General features: G+C 29.8%; 3 protein-coding genes across 6 annotated transcripts in view; 2 read left to right on the top strand and 1 right to left on the bottom strand.

Annotated features, from left to right (window-relative positions):
- The first annotated feature begins 1,840 nt into the window (after positions 1–1,840).
- Positions 1,841–5,437, top strand: LOC107463122 (transcription factor bHLH130). The gene is made up of 7 exons (XM_016081864.3): positions 1,841–1,938; positions 2,511–3,049; positions 3,944–4,266; positions 4,438–4,608; positions 4,859–4,924; positions 5,036–5,104; positions 5,240–5,437. The coding sequence occupies exons 2-7, from the start codon at positions 2,536–2,538 to the stop codon at positions 5,297–5,299; spliced, it is 1,203 nt and encodes a 400-aa protein (XP_015937350.1). The 5' UTR covers positions 1,841–1,938; positions 2,511–2,535; the 3' UTR covers positions 5,300–5,437.
- A 357-nt stretch (positions 5,438–5,794) lies between these two features.
- LOC107463096 (pentatricopeptide repeat-containing protein At3g57430, chloroplastic) lies at positions 5,795–10,289 on the bottom strand. Of its 3 annotated transcripts, XM_052253199.1 has the most exons (5): positions 9,915–10,289; positions 8,862–9,091; positions 8,043–8,366; positions 7,284–7,479; positions 5,795–7,132 (listed from the first exon to the last, which is right to left on the bottom strand). In XM_052253199.1, exon 5 carries the CDS (start codon positions 7,044–7,046, stop codon positions 5,970–5,972), a length of 1,077 nt encoding a protein of 358 aa, XP_052109159.1. In that variant the 5' UTR covers positions 7,047–7,132; positions 7,284–7,479; positions 8,043–8,366; positions 8,862–9,091; positions 9,915–10,289; the 3' UTR covers positions 5,795–5,969. The 3 variants fall into 3 exon arrangements, with proteins under 3 accessions (XP_052109159.1, XP_052109158.1, XP_052109157.1); XM_052253198.1 differs by having other exon boundaries at positions 5,795–7,479; positions 8,885–9,091; XM_052253197.1 differs by having other exon boundaries at positions 5,795–7,479.
- Positions 10,290–17,616: 7,327 nt separating this feature from the next.
- The window catches only part of LOC107463109 (dehydrodolichyl diphosphate synthase CPT3), a 2,776-nt gene continuing 1,844 nt past the window's right edge, over positions 17,617–18,548 (top strand). For both annotated transcript variants that reach the window (XM_021129725.2, XM_016081848.3), the window contains exon 1: positions 17,617–17,883. The gene's annotated coding sequence lies outside the window, so the exon portion shown is untranslated. The remainder of the gene's footprint in view (positions 17,884–18,548) is intronic.

Consider the following 18,548-nt stretch of genomic DNA (forward strand, 5'->3'; position numbering starts at 1 on the left):
ATTCAACTCTAAATTATTCTAACTTCAACTCTAAACTAAATCCTAAACTAATTTATCCAACTAATTATTCTAAATTACACCCTATCTAACTTAATATTATTTAATTTTAAATTACACTAAATTTATGTAATAAATCCTAATCACATTCATTAAAAAATTTAATAAAAAATTAATAAAATTCTAAACAAATAAAAAATTCAACTTTAAATTCCTATAAGTTCAACTCTAAAGTAAACCTTAAACTAATTTATTCAACTAATTACCATAAATTATACTCTACCTAATCTAATTAAATTTCTAATACACTAATTAAATTAATGTAACAAATCTTAATCACATATTTTATTAACAAAATTTAATAAAATACTTAATAAAATCTTAAATAAATGAAAAAAATTCTAAAAAGAATATAGAAAAATTATCTCTGATGGTGGCTGCGGGATGGTGAAAGCCTAATGGTGACATGAGGTGACAGTGATTATTCAATTCAGTTATTATATTTTAAAAGTTTTATAATTGAGCCTTTGCATTAAATAAAAATTTGTAATTAATTGTTTTTTAAATAAAATATTCTTTGATTCATTTTTATGTTTGATTTAGCATAAACTATAGACTATTTTAAGATTATATTATTTTTTAAAAAAATAGCAGCCAATACAAATTAAATTAAAAATTTTATATTGTATAAAACTAAATTATAAATTTTTAAATCGTAAAAATTTAATTAAAAATTTAGTGAAAATATAAAAACTAACAAAAAAAATATAAGAAATCTTTAATTGTAAAATTACTGCTGAATTATTTCAGTTATGAAAAACTTTATTAATTTTATTCCTTTTGTTTTCTTCTCATTCCACCGGTCCACCCTAGCATACCCTAAATATAAAATGGTCCTTATTAATTATATGTTTTCTAACCAATCACTAGGGTTTGCTCAGTTGTTTTAGATCAGTAGAGATTAGTACTCTCTCTCCCCATTTCCCTAGTTCTGAAAACCTCTTCCTAACAAAAAAAACATGTTTTCAACCAATTACCACTTCTTAACAAGTAAAAGTCATTGCTAAAGTTTAAGGACAACAATCCTTATCAAAAAGTGCCTTTTTTCATGTTAATAATTAATTAATAATTGCTTAGAAAAATGGTGATAATTATTTTTATTAAAGTAAGCAATATAAACATTTAGTAGGATATAATGGAAGAACCTAATAAAGCTAAAAGATAAATTGCCCCTTCCAGAAATCCAAAGAGCACCAACCATAACTTTGGCCTTTTTTATTCCCCACATCATCATTAAATCCTTATTAATTATTTAATCCCTTATACTGCGAGGTATAGTTAAAATAAAGAATGAACTTTAATACCATTTATATACAAAAAAATGAACTACAATAAATTATTTAAATAATTAATAAGATGATAAAAATATCTAGTAAAAAAAACCTCTATGCCAAGCATATCTTATCAAATTAGTTATTGTACTTTCCATTCTTCTAATTATTTATTCCAAGCTAATTTAATTATTTGTATAGCATAAGTCATAAAAAATAGCATAGCTAAATGTATTTTATATTAGTTATGATTATGATAAGCAAACATATTAAGATCCCTTAAGCCAGATTTAGATCCCTTAAGCCGGATTTAGAAGTTTGGGCATTTCATTGGTTTTGGTTGGTCAACGGGAAATAAAGATAATCTGAAGATTAAAAAGTTATATGATGGACCACCATATGTCAGCAAGCAAGGGTATTTTGGTAATATTGACAAGTTATAAAGGGCTATTATATTGAATAACACACTACATTATATAAACATGTAATATGCAATGTTCCAATGGCAACACCAAATTCTCAACTTTAATTTGTTCTTCAAAGCTCTCTCTTTTCTATATGCTTCAGTTTCCAAACTCACATGAATATAACAAAATTTGAATGAACACATGTAAGCTCCTTTATTGTCTCTTCTCTCAAGTTCTATGTTCCTTTTGAGCTTTTATGGTACCAAACAAAGGCTACACAGAAATAATTGAAACCATGTTTTTCATGATGATGATAATGTCTTAACAACTTTTTTTTTAGCAGGTTTTTATGTTCTTTGAATTTTTTTTGTTTAAAGCCAGAATTTGCATTTCCCTTGCAATAAGTTTGAACACAATTTGTTTGTTTTTAATCTTTTTAGTTTCTAGTGTATCTTGTCTTGTGTCAATTATGACTTTATAGTTTTGTATTTGAGTCTCTACACTTTTTATTTGAAATTTTGTGAGATTTTTAACTTTCAAAAAAATTTTTTTTTGAGATTAATTTATATCTAATGTTTGGACATTTTTAAACTAAATTTTATTGTGCCGTTGAGTTAAAGCTTAAATGACATGGTTTTTCTATATTCATATATAAGAGTTCCCGAATTCAAATCTTTCTATCTTTAATTAAAAAAAAAACCTAAATTTTATTGTACGAAAAAGCAAAAAGAAAGTTCTTTTTGTTTAATTACTTTTTTGGGCTATTTTTTTTCAGGTAATTGTGAAGAAGAGATATAAAGATGAGTGTTGTGTATAGTCATGCTTTAAAATACTCCCAAGAAATGGATTCAAACAACATTAATTCTGGATTATTAAGGTACCGTTCTGCTCCAAGCTCAATCCTCACAAGCCTTATGGATAACATCCACCACGGCGGCGGCGGTGGCGGCAACGAAGAAGCCTTGAGAACTGAATTGGAAAAGTTGATCTCATCCAACAACAAAAGCAAACATGTTAACAATTCTTCAGAGCATTTGAAGAGAGAAGAAGGCAACAACAATTATAATTACTCTTTTGGGTCTCAGAATCATGTTATTTACCAAAACAACCAGCACTACCATCAAATTCATCAAGGGTTGGCAATGGCATCATCATGTAATAATGGTTTTGATGGAACATTTTTTGGTGCAACGAACTCAGTGGATTCAGAGAATAATAATGATAATGGCACACAACATAAAATGGGTTCCAATCTCATTAGGCAAAAGAGTTCTCCAGCTGGTTTTTTCTCCAATTATTCAATTGATAATAATGGTAAGTATTATATTATATGCTTTTCTCTGTCTTGTTTAATATAATTTCACTTTTATTAGCGTACTTTTTTTTTTTGGTCGTTGACCATTTCCCAAAAAATAAAATATTTTTTTACAATTTTAAAAATTTTTAGTCGATCTCCAATCATCTAAATAATTGGTCTAAACAGTCCTTATAAACAGTGACATGATGATAGATAGGGAATTGCTTAGACCAGTAACAAAGATAAATTAGGTCAATTACTTAGATAATTAAAAAACCGATTATAAATTTTTAAATTATAAAAAAATACTTTATTTTTTGGACAAATGGATAGAGGGAAAAAAAAAAGAAATTTACTATGATTTCTCATTCTCCTCTAAGGTTTGTTATTGTTAATGTGTTGTGGCCTAAATTTGAATCAAAATTGCGTGATATTAAATTATTAGTTGAAGCGGTATCATATGTTTATTACATTTGTAAAACTGTTGAATTAATATTTAATATAGAAAAAGCTGACCAAAGATTGAAATCAAATCTGATTCCTTTTTTGAGCAGTATAATTTGAAAGCAATTGGGAGTTGCATGTCTGGAATACAAAGATAGATCACATTCTTCTTGCGAAGAGAGTTGACTTAATAGTAATAATAATTCTTATCAAGAAATTATATTAAATTAATAAATTTCTCTGATCCAAGCTAAAATTAATTTTTATTCGAAATTTTGGCTTTTGGAGATATATATATATTTTTGTCCCCTTCTTATTTAGGAAGAGATGGTCTGATTTCAAGTAATAAAATTTCATTTCCGATTACAAAGAAAGACGAAAAGGAATATTCTTTCTATTGGTAAATATGTTTTCTTTTTTTGGCATTGTAATGTTCAAAATAAATCATTAGTATTTTTCCATTTTAGGTACAACAACATCATCAAGAAGTAACAGTGGATTGCAATGCACTTTGAACTTCTCATCAAGATCATCTTCTTGCTCCAAAAGCCGCATGCCACAAATTGTTGAGAGTGGAAATGAAGGCATGGAATCAAATTGTGTTGAAAATAGAAACCTAATAATAAGGAGTGATGATAGTAATAATAATAATAATAATAATGGCAGTACTAAGTGTTATATGCCAAGATTCACTGGTGACGTTTGGGATGCTTCTGAATTCAATTCCTCCAAAAGGGGCACTAACAATGGTGAAATCATGTTTTCCACTTCAAATGCTATGGAAGCTCAGGTATATAGCTCAGATTTTGTTAAATTTTACTTATTTCATCAGTTCCATTATTTAAACATAGTGATTTAGACCTCAAAATTGATATGTGACAATATTATAAATATTTAATTATTGTCACATAATGCTTTGATGATTGTTTATTGATTTATTTATTTTTCCATGACAAATTAGGATGTAGATTTTGGATATCAAAAGGTTGGTTTGACCCACCATTTAAGTCTACCTAGTTCTTCTACCAAGATTGGTGGCATGGAAAAGCTTTTTCAAATTCAAGGATCTGCTCCATGTAAGATTAGAGCCAAGAGAGGATTTGCCACTCACCCAAGAAGCATTGCAGAGAGGGTAATTTAATCATACATACTTGAATTACAATTTTGTTTTAGAAAATTTTTTTTCATAACACTCAAATTCTCACAGTCCGTTTCAACACTCATTATGTCATTATAAAAAGTATAATTCTTGCTATACACCCTACATTTTTATTTTCTTTTATCACTAGAGAATAGTTTGTCCACAAGCGTCAAATTTTTAAGCGTTTAAATATCACATTTTTTTAGACAAATTCATATGTCATTCGATTCAAAACTTTTAGGAAAGAAGAACAAGAATAAGTGCAAGAATCAAGAAACTACAAGACCTTTTCCCAAAATCGGACAAGGTAACCTTATTAGCACATGGATTTTTTTATTTTACTTTATTTAATTTTATTTGAAAATTCATTAAGCAATTTGATTGATGATATCATGCTTCTTTTCCTTTAATTTGGCAGCAAACAAGTACTGCAGATATGTTGGATTTGGCAGTTGATTATATCAAAGGCCTTCAAAAACAAGTCAAGGTACAAAGAAATTTAACATAGATCCTAAGAAAAATTTTAAGCTTACATATCCACTATCCTTTTATTTTAGAGTGAAATAACAAAATATAGTCATTCAATAAAATATATTAACTCACTTTTTTTGTGATAATGTAGATACTCACAGATACAAGGGCAAAGTGCAACTGTTCAAGTAATTATCAGAAAGAACAATGATATAGAGCCATTGCTTGATTTCTTGTCTTTGTAGATAACAAAATGAAGAAGGGAATTGTTTTTACTTTTTGTATTTTTTTCCCCCTTCACTTATTATATAAGATAGTGGTGATAGTGAAGATCTGATATTGTCACTTCTCTTTAAGTATATCCAAAATCAAAGAAAAGAAAATCAAGATGTATTAGCATGTTTACAATGATAATTCTTTACTCTCTATTTTTCTTATTATGACTTTTGATGATATTACACAACATATAATGAGAAGCTTCAAAATAAAATCACTGCATTTATGGCCGAAAGAGATTGTTGTTCGAAGGGAGCAATGCTAGAATACTAACATTTTTAGTAGAAAAAATGGAATAAAAAATACAATGGCGCCTTTTGAAGATGGAATTAACTCTATTCATCTTCATAAAAGCTATGAACACCAATTAGAAGCTAAAGAATGAAGGTAGAAGTTGAGTGTATGATAAAAGTCATGAAAGAAATATAGGGAAGAGGAAAAAGAAAACTCTGTAAAACTAAATGTCAACTACATTCAAAGTAAATGTTTCTTAGCTATAAAGTAAGCCGAATATAATTATGTTCCACAAAACGTGTTGAAAAATTCATCATGTATAAATTACATGTTCCATGCTATAACTTTGTAAATAAACTAGCTTTAAAGATCTACAAAGCCATCATGCAAGTATCATCATGTGTAACGCTACCAAAATCATCATCCAATAACTGAGTGTTGCTAATTTGATGTGTTATTCTTTCAATCAAATGAGACAATGGATGAGACAAATCACCTTGATAGAATTTATGAGCCCTTCCTCCAATACTGATCCAGCTACAACCAGGGGTTTTAATCAAACCTTGTTCTCTCATTCTTTCTCTAACAGTGGCAATTCCATCAAGCATACCATGAGACTGATAGATGCCACATAGGGCTATGTAGTTACTAGCATTATTTGGTTCTAATTGGAAAAGATGATGAGCTGCAATTTCTGCAATCTCAACATTCTTGTGCATTACACAACCAGCAAGAAGCGCACCCCAGACACTTCCCGTTCCCAACGATTTCATGCTCCTCAACAACTCAAGTGCTTCAACAAGATACCCAGCGCGGCCGAAAAGATCCACCATACATGCATAGTGTTCGGCACTTGGCTGCAATCCATAACCGGAACTAATTGAATTGAAAATTTTCTTTCCTTGGTCTATCAGACCAGAGTGGCTACAACTGGCTAACACTGCTGTAAGTGTGACAGAATTTGGTGTAATTCCTCCATTAACCATCTTTTGAAATAGCAAGAGCGCTTCCTCCCCATTTCCGTGCATACCATAACACGATATCATGGTAGTCCACGTAACCACGTTCACGCTGCGCATTGTCTTGAAAACCTTCTCTGAATCATTTAAGCATCCGCACTTCCCATACATATCAATTAAGGTGTTACCAATGGGAGTATCCACATCAAACTCGCAGTTCTTCAAGACATACCCATGAACTTCTTTCCCTTTCATTAAGTCTCCTTCCCTCCCACAAGCAATTAAAATGCTAGGAACAGACATGGAATCCATCTTCCCCCCATTTGTAAGCAGCATTTCTCTGAAACAATTGATAACACGCAAATACAAGCCAGCCCTTAAAAAGCCAGAAATCATCAAATTCCAAGCCACAAAGTCCCTACAGAGCATCATGGAATACACCGAGTATGCCTCAGTTATCAACCCAAATTTCACATAAAACTCGAGCATAGAACTAGCCACAACAACATACCCCTCATAGCCAAGCTTTATCACCCAACCGTGACACACCTTACCAAAACAAGCATCACCTACTCCTACACAAGCCTTAAAAAGTTGAGGTAACGTATAATGATCTGGAACAAGATTGCAACTCTTGAACTCACTAAAAATAGCTAAAGCATTGGAATACAAGGAATTCTGAATGTAGGAGGCGATCATGATGTTCCATGAATGCATGTTTCTTACGGGCATTGTGCCGAACACCTTCCGAGCATGGCGGAGAAGACGCAATCTACAGTAGGCTAGCAAGAGATCTGTCTGAAGAGTGAGATGCGGAAGCAATCCTTGGAGAATAGTTTGGGCATGGCATTGCTTGACTTGCAAGACTGCAGAACACCACACACAATTTCGGAGCAGAATCGACAACTTCAAAGCTTTGTTCCTACACATTTTGATCGTGTCATGGGTTCTTCCTATAACAAACAACTAATTAGTGATCACCGTGTAAAAGATTGATCAATTGTGCTAAAAAGTTCATGTTTATCCTTCATCATGATTAGGGAAGCCTGGAACCTTTTCTGTGAAATTTTCATATAGAAACATCTCATTTCTGGAACTAGCCTTGTGCAATTACCTAGATGTTACTTGGGAGAAAGTTTAATCCAGCAGTTGCAACTTATCATAGAAGATAAATAAATAATCATATTTTCCCACATGTCCACAAGCAATTATTAAAGAACTCCACGATAACTCAAAACGAAAGAGCACAAAAGTTTCAAAAATAAAATGACGCAATAATAATTGATACTAAAAAAGTAAAAACTTAATTGCTTGTTATTTGTTTAGATGAAAAGACGAAGCATATATTATATATACATGAGAAAAATTAGAGAGCAAATACTTTTTTTTTAATCAATATTAACTAAGATTTGAAGTCAACAATTTATTATACTATTATGATTAGGTTTGGAGGAAGAGGAATCAGTTGATTTTCAAAGAAAATACCCCTTATCAAGCGACAAGTTCGGTGGTGGAGGATGGGTGGTACAAGGTCAACGTTGAGGGTTCCGTGATCCACGACAATTAATCGAGGAGGGCAGGGACGCAGGGTGCTTCAAATTAGCGGCGAGAGGAGCAAGGAGAAGGAGGATAAGGGTGACACGTGGCACCGCATTGAGCGAAGCCTGAGACGGTTCAGGCTTCCGGAGAATGCTAAGTTGGAGCAGGTGAAAGCTTCCATGGAGAACGGGGTGCTTACTGTTACGGTTCCCAAGGAGGAAGTTTCAGATCACCTGCCTCAAGAGCCTTCAAGAGTTCAAGTTAAAGTCCCTTCTCACCCAAAAAAAAAAAAAAGAAAACTACAGTTTAGAATTAAACAAGTGTAATAAGCAGTGCTATGCATAATTTTAAGTTATTTTATTAAAATTATTTTAAATTATAATAATTTTATTAATAAAAAAAATAACATATTATCAAGGTTCTGAAAACCGAACCGATCATCGAACCGTTTTAGTTACTAGTTCACTAATTTATTGGTCCAACCGGTTTAACTGTAGTTTAACCAAAAAACCGTTTTAGAATAAAATAATAAACAAATTACAAATAAACATCCTAAAATATAATTATAATCTAATATAAATCTTAAAATATCTTCTTAATTTAAAATACTACATGAAATGTCATTAACCAAAACCATATAATCTTATCAAAATACAAACTCAGAATTAAATAATAACAAGTGAAATTAAGATAGTGCTTGGTTGAATGTTCTAATATAATCTTATAGCATTTAAAATATGAATGTTGTCGTACAGTAGGACTTACATTCAAACTGATATGCTACATACCCAGAGTATCATACTTCTCTTGTATCTATACTTAGTTAGTTGTTGGCTATGCCATAACTTCTTGGGAAAGGGATAACATCCCTAACATTGGTAAGACCAGTTATGAAGAGGACCATAAGGTCGAATCGCAAAGTGAAACCAGAGTTCTTCGCAGTTCCATTTCGCTAAAGATCAAGGAACCATTCGTACTTCTCTCACGGCAAGATTCTGACATACAAATGTAGAAAAACAAAGAAAAAAAATTATTTCTTATTCAACAAGAAAACAAGCAAATTCTTCAATAGAACTAATACAAACTGCCACTTGCAAAGAAACAACTAATTTATCATGAGTTTGGTTTTGTGTACAATAGTACAAAAACTCAAAGAACCAAAAGACTTTGAGATACTGAAATTGAAACCAAAATTTCAGTATACTTACAATTGCGCCAACAGACACATTCAAAATGATCCGAAATTTATATAAATTTGTTACAAATAAACCTACAAGGAACCTAAAGAAAGATAACAAATTTGTACAAGAAGATCCTTACCAAACTGAAAGTCCGATAATTAACAAGTAAATGATCCCAAAACTACACCCAAGATGAACTAGCAGCACCTAATGCAGCATAAAATCACAATCCAGTTCAAAACAGATCCAATCACAAGACATACACACTTCAAACAGGTAACCAACAATTCTACACCAAAAATCCTCACGAATACTTTGAACTTAATAGGATCGGATCAGATCTAATTTAATCTCAAATCAAACTACAGACAAAACAAATGCAAAATTTTGACTCAAAACCAGAATTTATAATCGGGAAAATACTATCAAAGAAAATATATGGAAGCAAATGAACAGAGCATAAAAATAAAAAAACAGCAACAAATAATCACCCTAAAACCTAAAATCAATAAATCTATCAACAAAACTTCAAAAACAGCAGATTCAAAAATTAAAAAACACTAAAACAGCAGCCTGGAAGGTTAAAAAATTAAACAGCAGATTCAAAATTAAAAAACACAAAGAACAAATTTTATACCTAGGGTTAGAAGCTGGAAGCCTGGAAAGAAGCAGAGCTGGCGGGGACCGTGGCTGGCAAGAGGCAAGACAGTGGCTGACGGGGTGGAAGTGTGAAACAGAGCTGGCACCGGCGGAAAGTATCTGCGCGACGGAAAGCGGCGCTGGCGGTGGTTCCGATTTTCGAAGATCAAACAGAGCTGGAAGCGCGACAGAAAGTGGCTGTGCAAACAGAGCTGGCTGACATTGGCTACACGGAATTTGCGACGGCGGCGGTGGCTGAACGGAAGTTGCGCCGGAAGCTCGAGGTCCAGCCGTCTAGGTGAGTACTGCTTCGCGTTCTGCTTTTGCCCGTTAGTGGAGACTGGAGACTGGAGACTGGAGACCGGAGAGGAGAGGGGTATTATTAGGGTTCACTTTCAGCAAGCAAAAATGCAGCCGTTTTTAACACATTTCAAAAACCGGTCGGGTCACGATTCGGTTCGACCGACCGGTTCTCGACCGATTTGACGGTCCATTGTTGGTTTTTAAATTTGGTCGTTTTAATTTCTGTCCGAACTTTGTATGACAGTGGTTTACGGTTCGACCAGTTCGATCGACCGATTTGAACCGGTTGCATATTATGTTTTTAAAATATTTTTTTAACTTGGTGTTAAGTGTATCAATTCTAATGTAGTTATTAATTATTTTTATTAATTTACTTTTTTTAATAAGTTAAACATATATACTCAATGTCAAATTAAATAACCTAATAATAATTAAATTTACCAACAAATATTTATATATTATTTTATTGTAAAGTAAAAACATATAAAAATTAACTCAAAATAAACAACAATAAATTAGTAGAGAATTCGAATGCACAAATTTCTTTAATAAATAATAAATAATTTAAAATTACTAAAAAATAACTTAACATTCTCTTTTGATGTCTCCAAAACATGTACCTGAAATAACATTATGATAATTTTAATATCCTCAATATGTAATTGTGGAATAAAAATGTATTACCAATTAGCACCTAGAATTTTTTAGTTTTTTTAATTGATAGTAATAAATTTTAATAAATCTGACTAACAGATTTAGAAATTACCTTTTCATTATAAGTTCTCAAAAATTTCTCTAAATACCACATTCATTGTATAGTTATCTTTCAAGTGTCCATGATCTTGCAACAGGTAGACTATCTTTATTCTTTACTCTTGATAATGCAACGTATAATTGGCCACTTATTTAGTTTTAGGGTTGTTTGTGGATTTGGTTGTAACAGGTAGCAATTATTAAATTGATAGTTGAAGTAGACTCAAAAACTCTTCTGTAAATAATTACTAAGGGACCCGAAATGAAAAAGCACTCAAATAACTTAGTTAAGTGCATAGTACAGCGCAACAAAACATATAGAATATTTTCTAAAAAAGATATATTTGTAAAAATAGAGATAATATGATTACAAATATAATAAATAAATTAAATAAATAAAAGGTTAAACTAATATGCTTACCAATACCTTTGTTAAAATTTTTAAATTAGAGAATAATTATGTATTCCGTTGCTTGGTAATTACGTAGATGATTGAGTAACTGGATTGCAAATTGATTTGCACCTTATTTTTTTATTTCTCAATGAAAGCAAAAAATAAGAGAGATAATAAGTAGTAATAAAAAATGTTGCATAAAAAAATAATTATTACAAAAAAATCTCATTGTGATATATTAAAATTTTGCATATGTGACTCATTCTTAAAAGTTATTCTGCACGCGTATGCAGTGAGAAGATATATTCTACTTGATTCTTCAATCACAAAATTTGGAAAGACAGAGAACCTTTTTTTCGATCAGTTCATTCTCAAACATTTTTGACAAAAAATTTTTGATTGAACAATGAATTTTATCACACTGCAAAACAAATTAAATATAAAAGCTATTGACATTTATAAAGCTATTAAATCGCCATATTTTTTACTCGTGTAAGGGTTTACTTATCAAATAAATTTAAAATACGAACAAAAGATATTTATAAACCTATCATCACTTAAAAGAATTATGAAAATAATCAACTAACCTTATCATCTATTAGAATTAGAATCATTTCTATGTAAGCTATCTTAATTTTATCAAATTTGGATGGGACTTTCCATAATCTTATTAATTCTTGCTTTTATTTTATATACTTTTTTATCACATAATCTACCACACAGGTGACACTATTGATAAAATCGTAGCTAATATACTCTAATATTTTTTATGGAGATACTTATCACAATTACATCAAAATTATGCCATTATGTATTATTATTAATCTTTATGATTAATTTAATACACATACTTGTTTGGTATATATATTATATACATTAATTACATGTTTATTATTCATTATTTGCTTCTCCCATTTTGTCAACTTCTCTTATTTAGCTCTTTCGAAAAAATATATTACTATCAATGGTAGATATTTGCTATAATTATAACAAATTTAATTATTACTCTAAATAAATCAAATAGATAACAATTAAAATTATTTTTTAGTCTTTTATATTCAATATTTATTATAAATATAAAAAGTATAATAACTAATGAATAGAAATATAAATAGAAAATAAAGCATATCAATTAAAATTAAACTTATGAAATGATTGAAAATGAATAATATTTGACAATTATTTTAGCATTTAATTAAAATTTATTGCTTTGTAATGAAATTGACCAATAATTTTTTAATTATTTTTATCGTATATTGCCTAATATATTTTAATGAATAATATCTAAAATAAGTAAATCAATAACAATGGTTGAAAAGATATTTTTAACAAATTAAATGTGAGAAATAGAAATAAAAAATTAATAAAAATAATAATTATAGGTAAAAATAGCATTTTTATTTTGGAAGGAAAAAGAACACGAGCAATTGTTTAATAATCCGTGACATGCATGTGATAATAAATTGTTCAATAATTCATATTATACATGTGATAAGGTTGAAATTATAATTTTAAATTATTTTATTGAATTAATTTGAAATGTAATAATTTAATTAAAAAAATAACATATTATGCGTTCATTTTCTCTTAATCTGACATTAAGTATATCAATTCTAATGTAGTTATTAATCATTTTTATTAATCAACTTTTTTTTTCTAAATTTATGATTGAAATAACAATTATAAATATTAATAATTAAATAAGTCATTATATTATAAGTATTTACGTTTTATTCCCAAAATTAATAACGTACTATTTCTTTTTTATTAAATGGTTTTCTTATTTATATTACCCGTATATATTGATTGTTTAGTTAATGGTTTTTTTTATTCATAATAGTTTTCTTATTCTCATAATATATTTATTTTGTTAAATAATTTTAAATATTTTTTTATTTAATTTATACATATATATTAATTGTATGTAAATATATTTAAGTTTTATATATTAATTATTTTCTAATTATAATTATTTCTTTTTGTGCCTACAATCGTTCAATAATTTTTTTATTCTTTATTATTAATGTCATCGTATGTGTAATCTTTATAAATTACAATAGTTTCTTTATTTATGTATATGTACATATTAATTTTTTTAAATAATTCTAAATATTTTTTTATTTATGCATACATATATATTAATTATACATAAAAATATTTAAATCACATATATTAATTATTTTTTGTTAGGATTATTTCCTTATATACATATGATTATTTTTTATTCTATAATCATGCAATAAATTTTTATTTTTAATATCACATGTATATTCCCCGGTCTCTATTCATACACACGATTAACAAATTTTTTTAAAATAGTGATGTTTTAGTTTTTTTTTGGTTTCACGTATCTTCGTATGTTAGCAAAAAAAGTAAAATCACGTATTGTGATTCTTTTCCTTTTACCATACCTTAATCTTAATTAATCAATCTTGTGTTTACACAATATAATTAAATTTTTAATCACTCTAATCTATTGATGAATTACACTTCTCTTAGTAATTGCATTACTAATCTAAAATACAAAAGAAAAAAGTGATACATATATCCAGGAAAGAAAATAAACTTAAAAATCAGAAAAATATTTTTTATTAAAAATAACATATTCAATAAGAATAGTCGTAATATATAAATTGAAGCAATAATTTAAAGTTCTCAAAAATTAATTTAATCAAATACCAATATTAGAAATAAATTACTTAAATAATATTTAATCTATTCTAATCCTTAGACATGTATAGATTATTCATCATTTATGATTATTAACAAATAGAAATAATAACGAAATAGATCTTCCATTATTCATGACTTCTCTAAATATTTTGGCAAAGTAAATTAACAAAATTTTTTTTTTGATCCGTTACATATGTACAAATTAAGAAAATTGTGTTTGTGGTTATTTATTTGACACAAATTGATTGATAAAAAATAAATGATATCAAAAAAATCGATTGGAAGTATAATATAATTCATTGATTTTTTTTTCTTTATTTCTTAACTCAATTAGTAGGAAGAGTATAAAATCCCAAGGATTTGCGTATCTTAGTTCATATGCAATACATGAATCAAGACCTACATTATACAATGCAATTCTTAGAGTATCATCAATATCGACTTCTACTTGCTCACTCATGCTATTAGCATCTCTCTGCCAATAAATACCCCTTAAACTTTCAATCTCTTCCCATATGCTCCTCCTCGCCCAATCTCATTGTGATATTTGTGCTGCATCTTCAAATTTTTTAAATAAACTTGTACTCTTTCAAAATTTATTTTCATGAAATTGTCTTTCCACATTTTGTTTTTTTTTTCAGGTTTTTTGTTTTATAATTTAACTAAAGATAGTAAGATCATCACTAAAGTTTATATAAAATCTAAATAGAGAATCTTAACCGAGTTAAAAGTTGTACAGAGTAGCATAGTTATTTCTTATCGTTAAAGACTCAAGAAGGCAATAGGATAATAGGGGATCTTAAAGGCACATTAATTCCAAAATATGAAAGAAACAGAAGTTTCACAACCACGCAAAGTACAAACAAAACACAAGTGAATTATAAAGAGGAAGAGGAGCTTCCAATAAGTAATCATGGCTGACAAAGCAAGCACTCAGATGAAATAATACATACAATTGATTAATTCGTACAAAATTTACTTTTTATCGTAAAACATATTTTATTCATGGATTAATTGATTGTTTTAGTAAAACAATTGACTGGTTTAAAAAAAAAACATATGTTTTCACTACTCAATGGATTTCATGAATAATAGAATCGATTGTTTTACTGAGGAATTGCAAATTAAAAAATTTTATTCATTAACCAATCGATGAATCAATTCAACAATGTAAGATGAAAATGGCTCTCTCAGTTTCACAAACCAATCTATTACTGCAATAAAGAAATCAATTAGATCTCTATTTTTATGGCCGTCTTTGTCAAAGTTGTCGAAAAAGCCTTGCAGCGAGTAGCGTCCAATGCGTCAGCTAAATACATCCGACTTTTGAAGTTACTGAAGTGATGTTTCGGATCAGTTGTCCCATTATATAGGTTCATGTCAGGACTATTGAAGTTCTTAGAAACTTTAGCCCTCATGATATCCTCAGTGAACGGGTCTTCTTCCCTCAAATGGGTATCCTCCCGATCTGCCCGAGAATCCTTATTTCGGAGGTTGGATTCTAGTTTCGAGAGATTTTCTTCGAGCTCTTTTTGTCGCTTGATTTCTTTTCTGAGACTCCTCTCCACCTCACGTTGTCGCTCCAGCTCTTATTCTAGTTGCTCGAGTTGACCTTGGTAGCCATGTAGTAACCCTATGAGATTGGTGGTATGAGGTTGACCCTCCCCTCCGGGTTGATGAATCTCAGAGGAAATTTTCTTTGATCCCTGAGCACCCGAGAGGCCTTCACCATGCAGTCCCTCCGTCTTTGATAGAGGTACTGTTGCCTGGTCATTATTGACCGTGTTCTAATGCTCTTGATCGGACTCAGATGCGGTGTGTCTGTCTTCATGTTGGTCGTATGCCGTTGTGCGTTGATCTCGGGTCCTCGGCAACAACAGTGCCAATGTTCCGTGGGATACTTGAAACCGGATTGATTGGGCTTGAATACGTGGCCCAAACGTTTAAAGAGGTGGGCTCCGCTTCGGTTCACGTCTGTGAGCCGTCTTTCGAGTTGTTTGTATGCTTGAATAGGTGGGGCGTGGTACCTGCAAGACACTCCGATGAAGAATATTGGAACTTAGATGTACCTGAGTGTGTCAGGGTATTTATTGGAGATGAGCCAATAACCACCGTTGAAATAGTTCCACTTCTGATGGTGAATAACCATCCCTTTATCTTATGGTTGTTGGAATCTCTCTTTTAGAAGTGAGAGAGAGATTTACGGAGGTAGTTATTCACTTAGATATGTGTTAAGCGTTGGCGTTGATCCCGACCTCTTTGTGGAGGTCGGATTGGTGGTAATGACCAATCTTCTAGATTGGACATTTTAGCTTAATCTGGGCTTGGCTTATCATTTGGGTCATGGTATGAACAATACTAACAAAAAAAATTATTATATTCTCATGGGATGAAAAATATACCAGCATAAAAATTTTAGAAAAATACCAAAAAAATTTATAAGTCATTGAAAATAAAGAAGGGTTTAAAATAAAAAAAATACCTGAATGTAACAAACAAAATAGAACTCAAATTTTATACTATTTAATATTTCAATTTAATTTATAAAAATACTAAAAATTTTTAAGTAAGTCAAACAAAGTTTTATGAATCTCTTTTATCTTTGAATAAAAGAGAGCTAATAGTAATTAGTAGAAGACAATTAACAACATAAATAGGAGGATGAAAGAAAAGATAAAAATTAAATTTGACACTATATTAAAATCTAATTTTAAAAAATATAACAACAAAATAAAATTTAAAAGAGATCTTTTACCTTTTAATAGATAGAACACAGAAGAGAAGGAAAAACTCGATGAAAAAAACTACAGAATTGGAGAGACTGGCTTTGTGATTTTCATAATAAGTAAAAGTGAGTATTTAATCTTTGTAGGTAAGATATCAGAGGAGTGATGAGAGATGAACACGATAAATTAAGAGATTCTCAACTGTAAATATCGTGTTTTTTATTAAAAATATTTTTATCGTTTTAAAACTCTAAATCCTAAACACTGGGCTAAGTTTGTTGGTAATATATTAAGTGATGGCCATAAAGATGATCCAATGGGTTGTACTAAAAATATCGTGTTTTTTATTAAAAATAGTTTCATCATTTTTAACTGAAAAAACTAAAAATAAAAAATATCATTTTTAGTTTTCTACTCCTTTTTAAAAATATTTTCGTTAAAAACATTTTTAAAATGTTTAATTAATTATATTTTTATACTTTATTTTTATTTTTATCGAAAATGAAAATGAAAACTAATCAACCCCTTACTATTTTTGTAAATATATAACACTAGTCTCTATATATAAGACATGATTAATCTTAAAAAATAATTGAAAAATCTAACTTATCCATTTAATTATCTTTTTAATTTTAAATTTTTTATCAGTTATTATTCTTAAAAAATAAATATTTAAATTTTTACTCTGAGAAAAATAATTAATAATAAAAATTTGTATGCAGTATATGTAAGAATGATCATATAATTTAATAAATTTGATTAAATTATCGCATAAGAGTACCGACTATATACTTAACAAAAAAACATAACGAGCGGAATAAATTTGATGTGGTTAAAATAAAAAAGAAGTTGAAAAGTGTGGCACTGAGATGTTACATGTATTTTATTTTGACGTCGTAGCGTTCCCCAATCTCTGAATCTCTCAGACTAAGTCTCACTTTCCTCCTCATTGCGCTGCCGCCACCCACCTTCACGGCCTCGCCTCTTCTCCTGCTTTCTTATTCCCTTCGCCGTTGCCGTCACAGGTGTGGCCATCCGGTTCTTCTTCTTTCCCTCTGGCCGTGTGCCGTTGCTTCTCCTCTGAATCGAACCCTGATCTACGTATTGTGGCTAATCTGGTGAGCATTTTTTTCTTTCTTTCGTATTTAATTTTTTAAATTAGTTGATTGGTGTTGGTAAAGATGTAGAAGAAGGATCAGAAAGGTTGAGAAGGAAGACTATATTTTGGGTATAAGAATGAAAGAACCATTACTGCAGAACAAGAGTGACCAAATGTTTCTTTAGGTTTATGGCAGAACAATAGTAGTAAATTTGTGGTATCTATGGTTTGAAGAGAAGGAACCTTTCATTTGTTTAGGGTAAATTTTATAACTTTTTGTAAGTAAATCTCTAATTCTGTGGTATCTATGCTTGATTTTCACCTCATCCCCCAATCCTAAATTTGGGTTGTGAGTGTTTCTCAAATCAGAATATTATTCAATCTGTGTCCCAAGTTATGATCAACTTTGGTTTTGCAACATTTTAATTTGCACGGGCTGCTTGGATTTGTGAATTAACTCAAGTTTTGATAGTTGAACAAGCTTGGATATAGTCATATATTGAATTTAGGACCTTTAATTAGGATGGTGATTTAATTTTAGCCAGTTAGTGTTAAGAGAGAGTAAGAGTATTGGACCACTGAAAAAAAATGCTTGCATATAAGGTAGGATAATGATTTAATCTCGTGCTTGAAGGACTTTACTAAGAAAAATATGCATAATTGTACCAGGGAGAGAACATCCTC

This window comes from Arachis duranensis, chromosome 8, assembly GCF_000817695.3.
Source record: "Arachis duranensis cultivar V14167 chromosome 8, aradu.V14167.gnm2.J7QH, whole genome shotgun sequence".
NCBI classification, from domain to species: Eukaryota; Viridiplantae; Streptophyta; class Magnoliopsida; order Fabales; family Fabaceae; genus Arachis; species Arachis duranensis.